This window comes from Echinops telfairi, unplaced genomic scaffold (genome assembly GCF_000313985.2).
Source record: "Echinops telfairi isolate 266 unplaced genomic scaffold, ASM31398v2 ScPeMD7_7469;HRSCAF=8507_1, whole genome shotgun sequence".
NCBI lineage: Eukaryota > Metazoa > Chordata > Mammalia > Afrosoricida > Tenrecidae > Echinops > Echinops telfairi.
This window is the reverse complement of record NW_022111373.1, coordinates 23542476-23563214: the sequence shown is the minus strand read 5'-3', so window position 1 is coordinate 23563214 and position 20739 is coordinate 23542476. Positions and strand designations below refer to the sequence as shown.

The window sequence follows — 20739 nt, the reverse complement described above, 5'->3', positions numbered from 1 at the left end:
GAGGTCTGGTTGCGTCCATGTGGCTTGTCTTCTGCAATATCTCTCAGGGAGTAGCAGAGAGAGGGTGTCTTCTGCCTCCGAGGAGGAAGTACCAGATTTCCCTGAATTTTCAGAAGAAGGCCATTCCCACAGGAGTCTCCTTGGCTATCTCAAGATTTACAGCCTAGACTCCACCCCTACACTCTTAATCCTTAAATTGACACCAGATTAGGTGACTACCATGGGTCAGCCAGTGCCGTTGACCACGCCTCCCAGCAGAAGGCTCCAAAAGGCTGGAACGTGGAGACCACCATTACTCTTTCTGCAGCTCCTCCTCAGCCTTCCACTAGGCTGTGCCATGGTCTCTCTCTCGGGCCTCAGGCTGCCATGTGTGGGTGTGCAGTTCCATGAGGATGCCTGTATTGAGTTAACTGAAGCCTGAAACATCTTCTATCCTTTATAAAAACCCACTTGGATCACAAACCAGCTTTGGTGTGAATTCTTTCTCAGGGGAAGCCAAGGACTGAGGTGTTTCCCACCCGAGAAACCTAACAAAACCTGTTCACCTTCATGGAAACACTCAAACCTCTCCTGCCAGATGGTGTTGGCTAGGCTTAAGGTGTGTTAGCTTGAAATCAAACCCAGATCTCTCATAAGGAAGGCCAAGCCCATCATAGCTCTCTTTCAACTGGTTTCCAGATCCAATCAACTGCCATTGAGTTGATTCTAATTCTTAGTGTTCTTATAGTGCTGAATAGAATGGACCTTTAATGTACTAGGCTGAGAGATCTATTTGGAAGTGGACTGACTCATCTTTCTCCCATAGAGTGGTTAGTAGGTTCAAACCACTAACCTTTTGATGAACAGTTTTAACTATTGAGCCACCTGACCTAATTTTTCAGCTTGTTTGGGAGCCTTGCTGTGGCAGTTACATACTCTCCTGTCAACTTGAGTGAAGGGGTGGAGTCAAGCCTGTCAATCCGGTCATTAGTCAGTGAGGCCTCTGTGTGAGCATGGCCTTCTCCTGAGGATTCTGGGAACTCTTGTCTTCCTTCCTGGAGGCAGGATACACTCTCTGCTTGACATTCCTCTTGAGAAGCCACATGTAGCTACACTGATGCAGCTAGAGTCCTAGAGCTGGAGGAGCCATGTGGAGACCCACGCCAGTGCTGAGATGCTTTCACTGCCACTGGATCCACAAGACTTTCCATCCACTGGTTTGTGATCTTCCTGCATTCGGTGTGATTGCCTGTGTTGTGTGAGTCTGAAGAGGAATTTATAGACTGGTAATAGGCATATGGACTAATACCGGACTTATGGACAATCTGGACTGGGTTGGGATGTTTTCTCAATATACAATTACTCTATAAAACTCTTTCATATACACATATGAGTGTCTATGAATTTGTGTCTCTCATCAACCCAGACCAAAACACTTGCTATCAGAAAATTCAAAGCATATTTCTTTATAGTTTATTTTAAGGCAACAGAGAAGGGTATGGAAGGTCTCTTTAGAACAGAGAAGTATTTAGCAAATAGTAATATTAACGACAAATTTAGATTTCTCAATCTACTTGTGTGGTTCATTGAACTACTTTATATAGTTTTTCTAACCATAGTCTTTGTAACTCTCACCAAATGACTGAGTGGGACCATACAGACTGTTTTTCACTTTTTCCTGATGGTTTGGGTAAGGGAAGGTTGGGTGAAGGTGCTGATAGGATTCAGTTGGGGATTGTTAAGAGTTAATTGTTATTGTAAAATGTTGGAACTCTAATGTAGTGATTGGTCAGTTTTGCCATCCTGGCAAATAATAAAATTAAGCCATCTCAGAAGCAGGAAGAAGGGATCTCATTTTAATTAAGAAAGAAGACCCAGGAGTGACATGTGTCTCCTTGAACTTGGAGGTCCTTGCATTCTGAACTTCCTGTCCCAGGGACAGAAAGCTGTGACATCAGAGAAGTAGCAGCAGAGTTGCAGCTGCAGAACCAAGATCCACAGCACAAGACAGCTTTAGGCTTCCTGGCCTGAGGAGGAAGGGAAGCTGAGCACCTTTGGGCAGGAGGCTGACTTGTGGAGTGGGGTGCCTCTGGGCACTTAATTAAGAGGGTTGGTTTTGCTGTCCTTATGGAGCTGGAGCTGAATGCCTTCAGGCTGAGTTTTTTTTTTTTCTCCCGAGGCTGAGATGTATACTGGATTAGAATGCTCTTTGGACATTTTTGGCAGGCCTAAAAGCTTTGTAACATAGTTCGAATAGGACAGAAGCTAGGTCCAGAGGCTGAGGGCAAGAGGGATAACTGCCCTGAGCATTTCTTACATGAATTATAACCTGTTAACTTCTCTAATAAACCCCATCATTGTGAGTATCAATTGTGTGTTTTGTATGGCCATATGGTGAATTACAGAACCCAGCAAAAAAGTAAAGGGTGCTGTGGGATACAGATCAGTAAAAGTAGAATTCTGTGTGAGTCTGCAGTGTCACATAAAGGCAACAAAGGTGTAGACTTGTTTTGAATAAATCTATTCTCATACAGTTTCACGGCATACCATTGATCGCAGGAAGTGGTTTATCCAGGCCTTAGTGCTTATTTCTTTTGCTGTACTGTGTACAATTTCCACTTGGGGGTAGTGTTGCATTGCACAAGTGAATCATTCTTGACTTAAATAATGTATTTGCTAATTTGCTGTTTTACTCTCCTGTACTTACTGAAAAAAAGGTCATAAAAGACCAGTAACTGCATGTTTTAAAATCTTGATTTTGTAAAAAACAACAACAACCTGTAAACATAGAGAAATGAGCAATTAATAGGAATTCAGACTTTTTAGAATCATGTTCCTTTTTGAATCCCAAAGGATAAGGTAAACCTCTTTCTGTTGCTTCATATCTTTGCAGTGTTTATTTATTTTTGCAGTTAGCCTGGTCTACATTTTGAAAAATTGTCTTAAAAAAAGCAAACCAAACCAAACCAAAAAAACCTAACTAATCCTACCTAGCTTATTTTAGGTGATGTTAGGCATTGGCTTTCTCTCTCGTATCTCTACTTCATTCATCATCCAAACCACCTGCAAGCCTCACTCTTAAAAAAACACAAAAAGCAAGGAGGAGAAGAAGAATCATTTTATTTTCAAGTGTGGCAATCATTACTTGAATATTAAAGTACTTTACACTTTAGTCTATACTAAGGTGACCAGACGTCCTGCTTTTGGCGGGACAGTCCCGATTTCTGGCGTTTTAAAACAGTCTCAATTTTTGGAAAGAATGCACGACAAGCTAGGGAACGGTCTATTTGGTCCATATAGACCAAATTTTAAATCAAGAACCCCCACCCCCCACCCCACCCCCTGGTGTCCCGCTTTAAATCTGGTCACCTTAGTTTATATCTCTATGCCATTTATTAACTCATAACTTGTGCATGGACCAAGAGGCAGTCGTGTGAACAAAACAAGGGAATACTGTATGGTTTAAAATCAGGAAAGGTGTGAGTCAGGGTTGTAATCTCTCACCATATTTATTCAATCTGTATTCTGAGTAAATAGAGGAGCTGGATTATATGAAGAATGTGGCATCAGGATTGGAGGAAGGTGTATGGCCGGATCAATACCAGGCCGGCTTCTAGCAGCAAGTGACTTTGAATCTCCCCCACCCCTGCAGAGCTGACCAGAGCTGGCTGAAACAACTAGCAGCGAGTAACCTTGAATTTCCCACACACACCTGCGGAGCTGACCAGAGCTGGCTAATGGCCCAATTTATTCTTGACCCACCACTCTACACCCGGCACGCCCGTTTGACTCAGTGCCCTCTTTGGTCTCGGCCCGCTACTCTGCATTCGGCACGAATACACCCGGAACCAGGAAAACACCTTACATTCCAGAAACCCAGACATACTTGTATTTTCCAATCCCTGACTACTTTACCTAATATGGACTCAAGGCAGCCCAGTCACATGTACCCAGGCTATATAAACACTACTCCTGTAGTCTGGAGTGCGACTCCCTCAGCCAGGACGCTGTGGACCGTGGGACTTCACCCAGGTGGATTTTTCTCCCTAATAAAGCCTGTTTGCTCTAATTTGACTGATTTGCTCTCTGGCGCCTCTCGACTACCTTACAGAAGGCTTATTTACAACCTGAGTAACACAGGTAACACAACCTTGCTTGCTGAAAATGATGTCCTTGCTGATTAAGATCAAGAATTGCAGCCTTCAGCATGGATTAAGACTCGATGTAAAGAAGACAAATTCTTACAACAGGATTATTGGGGGACATCATGATGAAAATGTTGAAGTTGTCAATGATTTTGCCTTACTTGAATCCACGATCAATGCTCATAGAAGCTGCAATGAAGACCAAAAGATGAGGTGCATTAAGTAAATCTGCACAAGACTTCTTTAGAGTATTGGAAAGCAAGGATGTTACTTTGAGGACTCAGAGGCATCTGGCCCAAGCCATGGTATTTACTATATATATTTAAGTATAAGCTGACCCAAATTTTTCAAAATTTTAGTTTGAAAATTTCGGGTCGGTTTATACTCGGGTCAATTTTGGCTTGGCTTATACTTGCGTATATAACAAGATTTTATTTTGAAAGCTTCAGGTCGGCTTATACTCGCGTATATATGGTAAGTGCCTGGTATGCATGTGAAAATTGGACATTGAATAAGGAAAACAAATTGATGCATTTGAATTGTGGTGTTGCTATAGTGAATATTGAAAGTACCATGGACTGCTAAAAGGACAACCTGATCTATCTTGAAAAAAGTATTGCCAGAGTGCTCATTAGAGGCAAGGATGGACATTAAGAGAATCCAGCCCCTGGAGAGGGAACTCATGTGCTTGGTAAAGTGGAGGGGCAGAGAAAAAGAGGAAGGCCCTCAATGATGTGGATTGACACAGACACTGTTGCAATGGGCTCAGGCATAGTCAAGTTGTGAGGATGTGTGGGACAGGGCGGTGTTAGCTTCTGTTGTGTGAGAGTCGCTATGAATCAGAACTGGCTTGATGGCACCAAACAGCCACATTATCCATTATTGATTTATTGTTATACTCTCAAAATTGATTTATGCAATAGTGCTACAAAAATCAGTGTAAATTGTTAATTCTTTCCCCCAAGCATTTGTTTAAAATTTTCTTTTTCACAAGTTACTCGGCACTGATGATTTATAGTGTAAATTAATTTTGTCACTTGTACTTATAGGTAGTTTCAGGTAGTTCCAAACTTTTGATGAGTTTTTTATTTTTACTCTGTTGTAAGCCAGTTTTTATGTAAGTGGAATGCCTGTAAAAACAATAATGTCTTTTCTTTGATTTTAAAACTAGTTTATTGTGTCCAAGGTGAGAATTTTCACAGTTAAATTCCCATTTGCCAGCTCATACACAAATTGCTGTGACATTTGTTACGGTTCCTACAATGTGTCAGCTCTCTTAGCATTTCCAATCCACCTGCCCTTTCCCTTTGTCCAGTCCCCCTGCCCCTCCTGGCCTTTTCATCTTTGTTTTTGGGTAAATGTTGACTTGTATAGTTGATTTTCTTAAGCAGTATATTCCTCATAGGTGTTTTAGTCCAGGTTGACTAGAGAAACACTCATATGTGTGTAAGAGAGGGGTTTATATAAAAGAGCAATTGTATATTGAGAAAAAAAATCGCAGACCAGTTCAGATGAAGTCCAATATTATCCCATATATCTGTAAATTCCTGTTTAGACTCATGCAACATATGCAATGATGCCATTTGCCGGTAGATCACAGGCTGGTGGGTGGAAAGTTTTGTGGATCCAGTGACAGTGGAAGCATCTCAGTGCTAGCGTGGGTCTCCATTTGGCTCCTCCAGCTCCAGGGCCCTGACTGTCATCAGCATGGCTCTATGTGCTTGTCAACAGAAATGTGAAGCAGAGAGCGAGATTGACCTTCCTCCAGGGAGAAAGGGAGGAAGTCTCCCAAATCCTCATGAGAAGGTCAGGCCCACTGGAGGCATCATCGGGATGTGACCTGATTGACAGGCTAGACTCCACCCCTCCCATCTTAATATCCTCAAGTTGACACATGATTATGTAACTACCACAGGTCTTTTTTTTTTTTTTTAATAGGACAATCTATTATTTGCCTGACCTATTTCCTCTGGAGTTGTTTAGTAGTTGATTAAAAGGGTATTTTGGCCAACGATTGCCCTTTTGCTATCAGTATCTTTATAAATTTGATCTTTGTTTGCCTTTGGGCGTTGGGAACATTACACATAAATGTACAGATTTGTTAACATAAGCAAATTACAGACTGCAAAAGTGCGGTTACTTGTAACTCAAATGTATTATAGGTCAGGAACTACCTGTATTAGTTATGTTGACCTTTAATTTACATATTTTACTCTAAGCCGAAAACCTGTGCTTCATTATGGTCATCACATATTTAACTTTCAATAGATTATAAACTCTTTGAGGGTAGGGACCGATCTTAAACATTTGAGTTTACCGCTGATAATTTCCTTGTAAATCCTAAGTCCTCATTTAATGTTTACTAACTGATCATTAAGATGAAAATGACTCATCTAGAGACGTTTTGGTTAGATACAGGGAAATAAATATTAGGTAGTAAGTGTGATCAGTTGTTAAACATATCCAGATAGGACATGGTGTAAATTAATGACTGACCACATTTTATTTCTTATGTTTTGTTTTTCACTTCTTTTAATGCTTTTTATCTTCACTGATCATGACAAATTTTGACCTGTGAAGATTTACAAGGCTTCTGTTTCATAGTTTAAGATCAGGCTAGTTTTTTTTTTTTTTAATTTTACAATTTTTAAAAAATAATTAAATCATTTCATTGGGGGGCTCATACAACTCTTATCACAATCCACACATACATTCATTGTGTCAAGCACTTTTGTACATTTGTTTCCCTCATCATTTGCTTTCTACTTGAGCCCTTGGTATCAGTTCCTCATTTTACCCCCTTCCTTCCTCCCCCATGAATCCTTGATAATTTATAAATTATTATTATTTTGTTATATTTTACAACGTCCAATGTCTCCCTTCACCCACTTCTCTGCTGTCCGTCCTCCAGGGAAGAGGTTATATGTAGATCCTTGTAATCTGTTCCCCCTTTCGCCCTCACCTTCCCTCCACCCTCCGAGTATCGCCATTCTCACCATTGGTCCTTAGGGGTTCATCTGTCCTGGATTCCCAGTGTTTCCAGTTCCCACCTGTACAAGTGTACATCCTCCGGTCCAGCTGGACTTGTAAGGTAGAATTGAGATCATGATAGTGCGGGGAGGAAGCATTCAAGAACTAGAGGAAAATGTTATGTTTCATCATTGCCACACTGCACCCTCACTGGCTTGTCTCCTCCCGGTGGCCCTTCTGCAAGGGGATGCCCAATGGCCCACACTCTGCACTCCCCCCCATTCACAGTGCTGTGATTTTTTGGGTCTTTGATGCCTAATACCTGATCCCATTGTCACCTCATGATCACACAGGCTGGTGTGCTTCTCCATGTGAGCTTTGTTGTTTCTGAGCTAGATGGCCGCTTGTTTATCTTCAAGCCTTTTAGACCCCAGATTCTCTATCTTTTGATAGCTGGGCACCACCACCTTTCTTCACATTTTCTTATGCACCTACTTTGTCATCAGCGATTGTGTTGGGATAGGCTGGTGTACTTCTTCCATGTGGGCTTTGTTGTTTCTCAGCTAGATGGTCGCCTGTTTATCTTCAAGTCAGGCTATTTCTTTATCATCATTCCTATAAAGGAAGCTTTCTTGATACAGAGAAGAAAATTCATTTATGTATTTAGTCTTGAAGTGATTTTCAGGTTTTTTTTTCTTGTTATGCTAAAAAAGGGGCTTGAATCTTAGTTTTCTTTTTCCAAAGAAAGAAAAGCATTACAAAGTTAGAAATTTTATGATATGAGCCTGTGCTTCTTATTTTTGATTTTTCTCATTTTTATTACAAAACAGCATATTTTGAAGGGAGATCTTATATGTAGCTCATATTGTATTTAGCAAGATAAGATTCATAGGGTAGGGTATGAGTGATTCAGGAAAATGAAGAAATTACACTAGTAAATAGAAGTTCAATTCATATTTTGAAGACCTTAGCTATTACAGTGTGATTGAGAAATAGTTGACCATATTTTTAAGTGTATAAACAATTTTTTAAAGTTGTTTTTGCATTACAGTGAATGATTTAGGAGGAGACTTTAAAGGAGATGGTAAAAGCTCTTCAGCTGCTGATAAAGTTGTTGAAGAAATAAGAAGGAACGGTGGAAAAGCAGTGGCCAACTACGGTAAAGTATTTGAACCAGTACAATTTATTGTTACTAAACTAATGATTTTTCTCATACTAGTAAAACACTGAAAAAATATCTTAGCATTCCAATGTAATTATGAAATTAGATTTAAGCTAACCTGGCCAAAGCTATTTGTAAGAAATTGTCGTGTATGTGGGAATTTTAAAACTTGTAATAGAGTTTATTTCACAGAATTCTAACCTTTCTATGTCTTACTTAGTTTTAAAATTAATGAGCACACAGTAGAATACGTAACACTGTATATATGGATATGCTTTTGTTCTAAAAAATCTTTTTATTTAAAAGTTTGTGGGAAGATGAAATGAAGACATAATAGAATTTTCCCACAAACTTTTTGAAGTTCTTTAATATTCTCCTTTTAAAAAATAACAAAAGTAATACATTGTAATAAATAAAATGCTCCTTTAAAATTTTATGATTAATTTTATTTTTTGAAATGCCCCTTTGTATAACCAGTTGTCATATTCACTGTGTACAAGTAATCATGTTATATGTAACTTTCTAATCTTATTTAAAAATGTAAGAGTATGTTGTGACATGCTGTCCAGTAGATTATGTCTCATGGTGGCCCCAAGTGCAGAATAGAATTGCTCCAGAGGGTTTCCAAACGATGACCTTGCAGAAGCAGCTCACCAGTCATGCTAAAAGCCAAGTGTTTCCCCATTTACTCTATCCAAAGATGCTTATAAACAATAACAGCAGAATTGCTGATTGTTATCCAGTTGATTTGTCTCATGGCAACCCCATACGACAGGATAGAACTTCCTTTGTGGGTTTCCGAGACTGTATCTCTTTACGGGAGTAGAAAGCCTGTGCTTCTGAAGGATGCTCAAAGTCAAGTCATGAGAAAAGTTAGAACCTATGATCATAGCCTTTTTGTTTGTTGAGTTAATCTCAATAATAATTTTAAGGAATTGTAAAATAGATTTACTTTAAAAATTCTATTGATTACTGATTTTCTTGCAAACTAAAATTATTTTTGTTGATAAAAGGATAAAATTAAATTGCCTGTGACTTCATATTGAAATTTTAAGGGGGTGAAATTTGAGTGTTAAAGACATTTTTATGTTTTCAATTTATACTGGAGATACAGAGAAATGTAAACATTGTTTTAAAACTCAGATTTGAGGTTTAATAATTCCAGATGAAAATACCACCCTCCCTATTGCCATCCATTCCCCTCCCCCCCCTTCTGATCTGCAACCTGTGTCAAGGCCGGTGTTTCCCAGTGGGTGATAGCTGAGAGGACTAGAATGTCCCAGGGGACTGCAAAAGCAGTTACCTTCACTTCATTCTGGATTATGGACTAAAATACAAGTTCAAACGTTTTTAATTGCCTAGGGGTACTGAGTAATTTTTTCTGGAAAGGGGGTAATAGGCCATATAGATTTGGGAACCTGTATTCTAGTTTTTCCAATTATGGAATACTTTAATACAAGGAATTAGAGATTTACACAACTATTGGAATGTCAGGGTGAGCCAAGGGTATGGAAGGTGCTGCTGATTATCTTAGCCTACAGTAGGGGATTCTCAAGAATTTCCATCTCACACCTGTTGGCTGCATCTGAAGCTTTTTTTTTTTTTTTAAACCTTCTGGCTGCTGAACTCAGGACCTAATTCAGAATCATGAAGATTCCAAGGGAAGGGATACATTTTCTGTCTCCTCTCCTGGATTGCAGAGCATATAGAAAGAGGCAGTGCTGATGTTGAGTTGACAGCAGACTATTTGGCACATAGTGGTAGGGAGTGTGAGCCCTTTTAACTGAGACTAGCAGAAAATAAAGCCATCATAGTTTGCTCAGTTTTACTTTCTGTAGTTAATATTATAAAAAATCAAAACAAAACAAAAAAAGTAGGGCTTTTCTTATGTGGCTATGTAACTCTATACATGCTTTGTAAATTATACATGCATCTCCTTACATGGTTTCTTCCCCCAAATCTGACATGCATTTGCATCGGGGAAAGTATGTATGTGACTCTTTTAAGCTAAATATAAATAAAATGAAACTTAATTGTTCAGTTGGTCTCTTATGGCCCCATTTACAGCTCCCAATGTCACATGTGACTAGTGGCTACTATGTAGGACAATTCCCAAATAGAACATGTCCATCATTGTTGGTAGTTGCTCATGAGTTGACTGATTCATAGAAACCCCATGTGTGTCAGAGTAGAACTGCTCCATGGCGTGTTGAAGGCTGCGGTATTTTGGAAGCGGATTGCCAGGCCTGTCTCCTGAGGCACCTCTGGGTGTTTTCAAACCACCAGCTTTTTGACTAGTGGTAGAGCGTCTGTACCATCCAGGGGCTGCTTTTCATCATTACAGAATGTTTTAGATTTCTTGTTCTCCCCACTTCCCCCACCTTAACAGAATTTTAAAAAGGGTTCTTGAAAGGGCTAAACTTTTTCTGTTAAATTAAACCACTTATATTTTAAATTTTTCTTTGGAATGAGTTCTGCTGGTGAATATGCCACAGGCCATTGAAATCGTTTGCAAGCGAGATGACTGACTTGTACTGATTTCCCTTTCCCTTCAGATTCAGTTGAAGCAGGAGAGAGGATTGTGAAGACAGCACTGGATACTTTTGGAAGAATTGGTAATGTTTCTATGAGTTACGCTTCTTATAGAGAAGTTTCTACCTTTTCCTTTTTAAATCACTTCATTGGGGGGCTCATGACAATTTTATGACAATTCATCATTAAATCATATTAAGCATACTTGTACATATGTTACCATCAACATTTCCAAAACATGCTTTTGCCTTTTTCATAGAATACTGTTGATCATATTTTTGTTTACTAAACAGGTCATTCCTTCTTGACAATCAGATTTTAGGTTTGTTTTGCAAATTAGTTAATTATTTACCAACCCAACCTCTGTTCCACAGAGGTTAGGATGACAGCTGTTGCATGGTTTTGTAAGCTGTTGCTGGTGGTGCTGTGAGTTAGGGGCGGGGCTGCTAACTGGAAAGTGGAGGCTCACACCTACATGCTCTGAGGGAGAGGTTGTCCGTTCTGGTTAAAAGAAGATGCTATGTAGGGCTGATAGGCATTGATGGCAGTGGGATGTGATTTTGAACACCTAAGTGTTTAAAAAAGATTGCAAGCATTCTCTCAATGATCTTTTTATAAAAATTTAGTTAAATCTCAAATATGTTAAAACATAAAAGAAATCAATAGTTTGGCAGCTCAGGAACCAGAGCTCTTTTGGATAATCATATTGATTTGTTTTAAGATGATTCAGTGTCTTGCAAATCAATCAAAGTGAATTGTATAATAAGAAAATTTCTTTTTTAAAAGGAAGCTTTTCAAATATTTTTCTTTCTCTAGATAATCTTCCTGATATGGTCTCACACACTTTATAAAAGCTAATTGAATTAATAGAGGGCCATTTTTGCAAAGAAGTCTAGTATGTTTATAATATGAAAAATAATAATTTCTGTAATATGAATATGCCTATTTTAGCTTTAGCATATATATTATTTTAGTTTTGTCTTGTTGAAAGTGTATAAGAGAGATGTTCACATATCAACTGACCGGTGGAGGAGATCAAAAGTGTGAAATCATAGGGTGAACGTAGCAGTGAGATAATATGGTTAAATCTTAAAAAAAATTTTTAATGTAATGAGACTATAATTATGTATCAAGATAAAGCATCAGTTTTTACACTTGATCTTAGCCTAAAGGCTGAGAAGCAATTAAAGCATCCGTTTTTAATGTCAGTCATACCCTTTCTGGACATAAGATTTTTCAGTGGCAAGGCAAATTAAAAAACAAAACAAAAAACAACTTTTGAATATCTGAGTAGATTTTGATATTAAATGAGTGATGATATGTGACTTTTACCACTAATCTATGTTGTTGTTGTTTTTTTTAATCTGTGAGAGTTTCAAAAAAGGTACAGGTAGAAAAAAATTAGAAATATAAGTTTTAGAGGAAAAAGCTAATATAATGTGATACTTATAGATCACTTTTATGGCTATAGTTACAACATTTTGTTTTGAGAACACTCAGTATATTTGCTTTCCCTTAAAAAAGCAGTTATGAAAGAAATGTGAGTTATAAGCCAATGCAAGTTAATTTACTTACTTTTTAATTTAAGATCTCGATTTTTTATTGCAGATATTGTGGTCAACAATGCTGGGTGAGTATTTCCTTCCCCATTTTTAGTAATGTGCTTGCAAGGCGCTTTTAAAAAAATGCCCCTTTATTTAAATAGTTTTATTGACATGTACTACATGTCATATAATTTAATCATTAAGTCATATTAAGAATAGTTGTAAAAAATAAAAAGAATGGTTGTATATACATCACCGCGATTAATTTCAGAACATTTTCTTCTCATACTCAATGTTATTAGCGTCCAGTTTTCCCCACCCTCCCCTGCCATGCCCCTGTTGTTCTTGTTAGGTGCCATCGGGTTGGTTCTGACCCAGAGAGATCCTACACACAACAGAACTAAACATGGTACGGTGCAGTGCCATCCTTAGAGCTGTGCCTATGCCTGAGCCCAGTGTTGCAGACACTGTGTCAGGTGATATTGTTGAGGCCCTTCCTTTTGTTTCACTGCCCCTTGACTTTACCAAGCATGATAGCCTTCTTCAGGGACTGGTCTCCTGACAACCTGTCCAAAGTGTGTAAGATGAAATCTTGCCATCCTTACTTCTAAGGAACAGTCTGGCCCCTATCCTGGATTTTGTATACAGGAAATCATGCAAACACAAACTGGAACAAAAAAAAAATATCCCAAAAGAAAACAAAAAACCCAACAGTGTCTAGACAAAATATCTGAATCAAAAAGAAAGCAGAAAACATTAAAAACAGAAACAAAAAACAAACAACAAACAAACCAGAAACAACGTTAGTATGAGTCCAAAGGAAGGTCAAATGATAAAGTATTACATTTTAACCTAACTACATCTGACCAAATCAGCTTTTCAATGCCCTCTGTCTGATAGCAAGGCTATTCTCATCCCAGGGCTAAATTCAGAGGGAATTCGCCAGGGGCTTAATCCATGTGGGGACCCTGCAAATGGATTTTGGCCTTCCATTGTCATCTATAGCCTACTGCAAACCAGGTCTTCACAATTTAAAAGTACTTTTTAAAAAATGTATACTTTGCCCTCCACTTTCCTCACTGTCCATAATGTGCTTTTTTTTAAAGGATTTTAAGGGATCGTTCTTTTGCTAGGACAAGTGATGAAGATTGGGGTAAGTTGTTTTAATATATATCTCTGTGGAAACACCTACCCATTTAACTTTAATATTTGATAAAATTATATATTTAAAGCAAAATTTGCCTCTACTTACTTTTGCTGTTGTTAATATGAATGCACGAACTTTAAAAGGATGAAGAGTTGAAAGCAATGCTTTCTTTTTTTCACTTTTGATAGCAACAACAACAACAAAACGTTAAAATCATTTGGCAGGAGTTATCCAGAGAGTCTCTTTTCAACTTGCTTTTCCTTTTTTCTCATTAAGAGGTTGTCAGTGTTTTCTAATTATTAACTCCTTTAGAAGGAGTCCTGGTGGTCCAGTTGTTGCTTGGCTGCCAACTTAGAGGTCCAAGGATTCAAACCCACCAGGGACTCTGTGGGAGAAAAGACCTGTTGATCTGCTCCAGTAAAGATGATAGTTTAGGGCATCTTGTGAGCTGTTCTACTTTGTGCTGTAGGGTTGTCATGAGTCAGAATCCACTAGGCAGCCCACATCTACTACTACAGGAGTCCTTAGCAGGTTATTTAGCTGAAATTCTTTTTTCCAGAACAGTAGCAGTAGATGATAGGGAGTCTAGGACATTAACATATTATGGAGATATGAGAACAGGGTAGAAGAAAATCAGGATGTAAGTTATACTTTGGGCTGCTAACCACAAAGTCAGCAGTTCAAAACCACCAGCAGCTTTTGGGGTGAAAGAGAAGAGGCTTTGTTCTCTTGTTAAGAGGTACAGTCTCAGAAACCCACAGGGGAAGTTCTAGCCTGTCCTGTAGGGTCACTATGAGTCGTAATCGATTAAATGGCATTGAGTTCGGTTTTAATAAATAGGAAAAATTTCCATTAGTGATACCAGATAGGAAAGGTTGAATTTAGATAGTGAATAAATCAGAGTTCTAGAAAAAAAAATATTTTATTTTTTGCCCTTTGCTTTCACTTTATTGGGTCACAGAACTAAACAGTAAAGTGAGACAATAGAAGCCATGGCAACTAAAGTGAACATTATCATTGCTTATGGAGTATCCATCTGGGGACTAGTGCCAAAAGTGCTTTTGGAAGGAGCAAAGTACAAATATATCTGGCTTTATTGTGCTTTGTTTTATTGCCTCTCCTATATACTATGTTTTCTACACATTTCTTGAAGGTTTGTGACAAACCTGTTTTTAGCAAGTCACTCGGTGCCATTTTCCTGATAGCATGTACTCACTTCATACCTCTTGCATATTTGGACAATTCTTACAGTATTTTAGACGTTTCATATTGATATTAAACTCTTAATCGACTATAGTATAGTGTAAACATAAATTTTATATGTACTGTACTGAGAAACCAAAAAGTGTGTGCAACTCATTTTATTGCTATAGTCACTTTTTGGTGGTGGTTTGGAATGGAGCCTGCCATCCCTCCGGTATGCCTGTACTTCTGCGACTTCTCTTCACATATACTAGGGTCGAGGAGAAGCCCAGATGGACATAGGATATTGGGAAAGAGGAGCTTATGCTGGCACTTGGGAGTTCTTTTGAGTCTGGGTGTTTTCTCTTCTCTGGTTCTGTCCTAAGAAAATTACTTTCAACTACCCTTTTCTTCTCTCGCCCTGCTTATCTTCTATTGTACAAATGGAAATATTTTTTGAGGCTCCAGAATGAAACAAAAATAAGCAAGGATGGTTAAAAAGCTCTGATGACTAAAAGAATAAAATTAGAGCAAGAATGATTTGTCTATCTGAACCATTCTTTCAGTTGTCTACCATCCAATTTAAATCTGTAAGAACAAATAAGCTTCTTATTGCTTTCAACTCATTTGCAACCTGGTAAAAACAGGGATACAGCATTTTCCAAGCATTCTTTGGTGATGATTTGTATGATTTATGATTATCTTTCACCTAATGTTAGTAGTACTGTATGCCAATTATGTATGTAAAATTCCTGAGAACTCATGTCAATTGTTGTTAGATGCCAATGAATTTATATATAAGAAAGCATACATTAAAGGTAGCATTGTAGTTAGATGTGTCCAGAGGTTATTATTTTACTGACTCCAGAGCAATTGGTTTGGCTGGATTTTTAAATTTTTATTTTGGTATCATAAATTATAGAGAACACTTGTAAGTCTTAGTATAAACCATTGGTTGTCAGAAAAATTGGAACAAAACAAAACAAAACAGACAAAAATGTTTATAAAGCATTCTCAGAGAGGAAAGTGGGAATAGGTGATTGAGAAGCTAGTTATAAAATGAACATCTTTGTGTAAATAAACCATTCTCTAAATTATTTATTAATTTGATTTAAATCTCTTACGTTGAGCCTTCGATAATTTCTTGCTTTAGATTTAATCCATAGAGTTCATTTGCGGGGCTCCTTCCAAGTGACCCGAGCAGCATGGGACCACATGAAGAAACAGAATTATGGAAGGTAGAGTTGAATATGACTGTCAAGGGTATTATAAATGTTGTCTGTGGGGGCCTTTGTATACAGGGGAAGATGATGTTCTAAAAAAGCGATATGAAATGATTGCTCAACATTGAAAATGCCTTTAATATGTGTAGGCTTGTTTATTGTAGTCTTGGCATAGGCCCTCTAATAAATTGGTGTCATGCAGTCACAGTTTAGCTACGCAGTTTTATATTTCTTTTATGTCCCACTTTTCATTACTAATGTTCATTCTCTGGTTCTCTAGCATTTAAAAGAGCAGTTCAGACATTGAGGATTCAGCTGTATGTACTTCATTCTGTAGCCAAAATGTCATTTTGCGTCTTCAGTGACCAGTTGGGGAGAGATGAGTAGCTATTTCCTGCTAGCTTGTGCTGGTTAGACATCACTTAGTCTTTGTAAACTGTTTGGAAGCTATAGGACTTCTCTTGATTGCTTCTATGTGAGGAACTTAGACATGGCAGTTTTGGTAAATGCTTCTAAAGGTCCTACAGGTCTGTACACATTTAAAGCAGAAACTACCTTTGTTGCCATCTAGTAGATTCCAGCTCACCACAATCCTGGGTTCAGAACAGAACTGCTCTCCATTGGGCTTTTAATGGCTGTAAACACATGGAGTTTCCATGAGCTAGAATTGATATATGACATCGGGTTTGATTTTTAGTTTTAATTTGTATGACTGTAGATCACCAGGCCTGTCTCCAATGTACTTCTGGGTGTGCTTAAATTGCCAGCTTTTACTTAGTTGCCAAGAGGAAGCTATTTGTACCACCCAAGAACTCATACACTGGAAGTCAATTATTTGTAATACCGAGTACTATTGGAAATTTATAGTTTATCTTGATCCTAGCCATTTTTATAAGTTAATTATATTACTTATTTCACTTCATCAAAGAATGGGTAAGGTTGGGTCAGATTGTCACGTGGTGTTGTTTAAATATGAGACATATTATACCTATCCAGAACGGGAGACGGGCATGGTGATGAGGACTGAACATTACAACTCCTTCTGATCTTTGTTGCTAAAATTTTAACTCGTGGTTTGCCAATTTGTTTTATATTTATATTTATATTGGTCTTAATAGATAATGAGTAAACATTTATTCACTTAAATTGATTAAATCCTATCCAAGTTTTTTTTAAGGCAGTTGAATTTTAGAACTGAATTATGAGAGATCACTTTTGTATTAATATTATTTTAGATACGTGAATCAGATATGCTGTTGTGTATCCACTTAAGTTGCATTTGACAGGTGTCATGGTGTCAGAGAGAGAGTGAGCGAGCGTGTGAAAGAGAGAGAGAGAAAATCGCAGTGTTCTCATAACATAGACATGCTGCTGCTGAGAGATCGATCTTCCTTTCCAGGCTCATCATGACGTCCTCAGCTTCAGGAATATATGGCAACTTTGGCCAGGCGAATTACAGTGCTGCAAAGCTGGGCCTTCTGGGCTTAGCCAATACTCTTGCAATTGAAGGGAGAAAAAACAACATTCATTGTAACACAATTGCCCCTACTGCAGGATCGAGAATGACTAAGACTGTTTTGCCAGAAGGTAAGTAATCTAGATTTTTCAATCCTATTATCTGCCCATTGGTATGGAGCGAGCTTTGCAACAATATTTCATTTTCTGAATACAGAAGAGAGTCATTTACTTTACAATTTCCAGTGCCTCACGTGTATATTTCTTCATTGTAGAAAATGTATAAAAACACAGAGCAAAAATACAATGACTCATAATTTTACTACCCTGAGGTCAACTTTGCCTGTATAGGTATACTTACCAGTCAGTGTATATTTTTCTGAGGTGGGATGATGAGAATTAGTTACTCAGTGCTGTCACAACAAAAATACCACAAGTGGTTGCTTTCAAACAACAGATTTATTTCTCACAGCTCCTCAAACCCAAACCCAGTACTTTATAAAGTCGATTCCGACTCATGTTATGTTAGGTGCCCTCATTAGTTCCAACTCCGAGAGACCCTCTGGGCAACAGAATGAAACACTGCCTGGTCCCCCGCTATCCCACAGTTATGTCATGTCTAAGCTCCTTCTTGCAGCCGCTGTACCAATCCGTCTGGCTGAGGAGCTGCTTTTTCTCCGCCCCTCTGGTTTCCCAAGCGTGATGTCCTTTTCCAGGGACTGTTCTCTCCTGACAAGCTGTCCAAACGTCTTTCCAGACCTACGCCTGCTCGTTCTTTGGCAGTCCATGGTATTTTCAATATTCTTTGCCAGCACCACAATTTGAAATGCATCAGTACTTCGATCTTCCTTATTTAATGTCCAATTGTCATATCATATGAGGAGATTGAAAATGCCATGGCTTTGGTCAGGTGCACCTTAATCCTCAAAGTAACAGCCCTGCTTTTCAACATTTTAAAGAGGTCTTGTGCAGCAGATTTACCCAGTGTAACTGGTCATTTGATCTCCTGACTGCTGTTTCCCTGAACATTGATTGGTATCTAAGCACAAGGAAATCCTTGACACTTTCAATCTTTTCTCTGTTTATCATAATGTTGCCTCCTGATCCAATTGTGAGGATTTTGGTTTTCTTTACATGGAATCATAATCTATATTAAAGGCTGTGATATTTGATCTTCATTAGCAAGTGCTTCAAGTCTGACTCAAAGCCACCCTGTGTAATGGTTCTGAGGCTATAAATATTTATGGGAGCAGGTACCCTTATCTTTATCCCACAGAGTGATTTGAACTAGTGACCTTGTCTAGTGCAGCACCACCAGGGCTTCTAGAAATTCATATTCAGGCTATAATCCCAGGGGAAAGTCCTTTATTTCAGTTTATAATAGTTGACACTCCTTGGCATTCCTGGGTTTGTGTATCCGTGTTCATATGGTATCTTTCCCTGCGTGTGTCTTTCCGTTCTACTATTTTTAGTTCTGAGAAGCGATTGATTCCTTGACATGAAGAAAGAAAACCCCTGATTTCCAAATAGGGTTTTATTTACAAGATTTAGGATTTGAACACATTATTTTTTGAGGTTAGGGGGATACAATTCAATCCATAACAGCATTTTTACTGTTTCATAATTATTAATATTATTTTTAAAAGCCAAATAAATTTGAAAATTTTTAATTGTTTAAAAAGATACCTTCTTTCAGGTGGTTTATTCCAATTAGGAATAGATCCATAAACATTTTGCTGTCATATTACTTAAAGTCTCCTTAACCTATGAAATTTCATCTCCCTTTTAAAAACAAGTTGCATATTTTTTGACAGAACTAGTTCATTTTGCTTTTATATGATTCCTCATTCTAGTTGGGTTTGTAATTTTACTTTTGTGGAAAATAGATTGACCACATGTTTGACTGCATATGGCCTATTCCTATATACTGTATTCCATTGAGCTATGTGTCTGGTCTTGTACTAGTGCTATAATATTTTGATTATTATACTTTATAACAAATATTAAAATTAGATATATACTTAAAATATAAAAACTTAAAAGTGCTTTATAATGCACGATTGAGAACCCAGGCCGTATACTTAGATTTGTAATCAATAAGAACATTTGGTGAGTGGAGGACTGTGTTTAGTTTTTGATCTTCTGGTTTCTAGGTATTTTTTAAAAAGTTATCAAACAGTACTTTAAAAGTAGTTTTTGTGACTTGGTACAGACAACTTTGTTGTCCAAGAAAGGGTACTTTCTCTTTGGCTGCTTTTGAGGTCTTCTCTTCATCTTCTGTGCTCTGTTGTTTCACGGATGTGTCCGGGCATATTGTCAGGTATCGTTCAGTCTGTTCTGCCTCAGTGGCACTCTGCACAATCGAATGAAGCTGTCCAGTTCTGTACCCCTCACCATTATTGTTATGTTTGAGTCCATTGTTGAAAACACTGTATCAGTCCATCTTGTCAAGTGTCTTATTCTTTTTTGCTGACCTTTTACTTTGCCAAGCATGATGTCCTTTTGCAGGAAATGGCCCTAGAAATGCGCCTACTTTACCAAGATGATGTCAAAAAGGACATCATCATGCAGGCATAGGTGTCTTTTATTTATCCAGTCCCCGAGTAGCACAAAGAGCACACTGGACTACGAACATCTGTGTTGGAGGGTTAAACTCGTCCAGTTGTGCTGTGGATGAAAGATGCAATCATCTGATTCTGTAAAGGTTTCCACTGCTCTCAAGTCAATGCTGACTTATTGAGACTCTACATGGGCTAGGAGGCTAAATGTTTGTAGTCTCATCTTTCTCCCTTGGTGGGTTTGAACTCCTCTACTTGTTCGTAATCTAAGATTTATCTGACAGTGGCACCAGAGCTCCTTAAATATTACTGCTAAAAGAATCCTATGGAACAGTTCTACTCTGTAATACTTAGAGTAGGCATAAATTGGAATTACTGGATAGCCACAGATTTTTATGGTTGGCTTACATTGTGGTTTTGGAACTTTGAATCTATGGCTTATGTTTTGTTTAATTTTACAAGTCTGGAAAATACGTAGTCTTAATTTTTAAAAATATCACTCCTTCATTCTTTCTTTTCTTTCAACATGTGAATGGGATACACCTGAATAAGTTAGACCGATATTTTTCTTTATATCTTTTAACACCATTTTCATATTTTTCTGTTCTGTCTCAATAGAATTCTGAGTAGTTTCATTTAGTATGCCTTTGTTAATTCATTTTTCATCTGTGTCTACTTAATATTTAATACATCCTTTGCAATTTTGCTTTTAAGAATAATCCCTCTCCTGCCAAATCTACTTTACTTATTTTTGATAATCTCTTGGCCTTTGCTTATCATTGTGATTGTATTCTTTACTTACAGAATCAATAGAGTCTCTATGTAATGTATTCTTCCCTAGA

The 20739-nt window shown here is 37.9% G+C and overlaps 1 protein-coding gene across 1 annotated transcript in view; it reads left to right on the top strand.

Moving 5' to 3' along the window:
• HSD17B4 (hydroxysteroid 17-beta dehydrogenase 4) overlaps positions 1-20739 on the top strand; it is a 140304-nt gene that overhangs the window by 40197 nt on the left and 79368 nt on the right. The window contains exons 3-8 of the mRNA XM_045285056.1: positions 8146-8253; positions 10812-10871; positions 12397-12418; positions 13439-13485; positions 15815-15899; positions 17284-17471. Of these exons, the coding sequence (XP_045140991.1) occupies positions 8146-8253; positions 10812-10871; positions 12397-12418; positions 13439-13485; positions 15815-15899; positions 17284-17471 (510 nt within the window). The remainder of the gene's footprint in view (positions 1-8145; positions 8254-10811; positions 10872-12396; positions 12419-13438; positions 13486-15814; positions 15900-17283; positions 17472-20739) is intronic.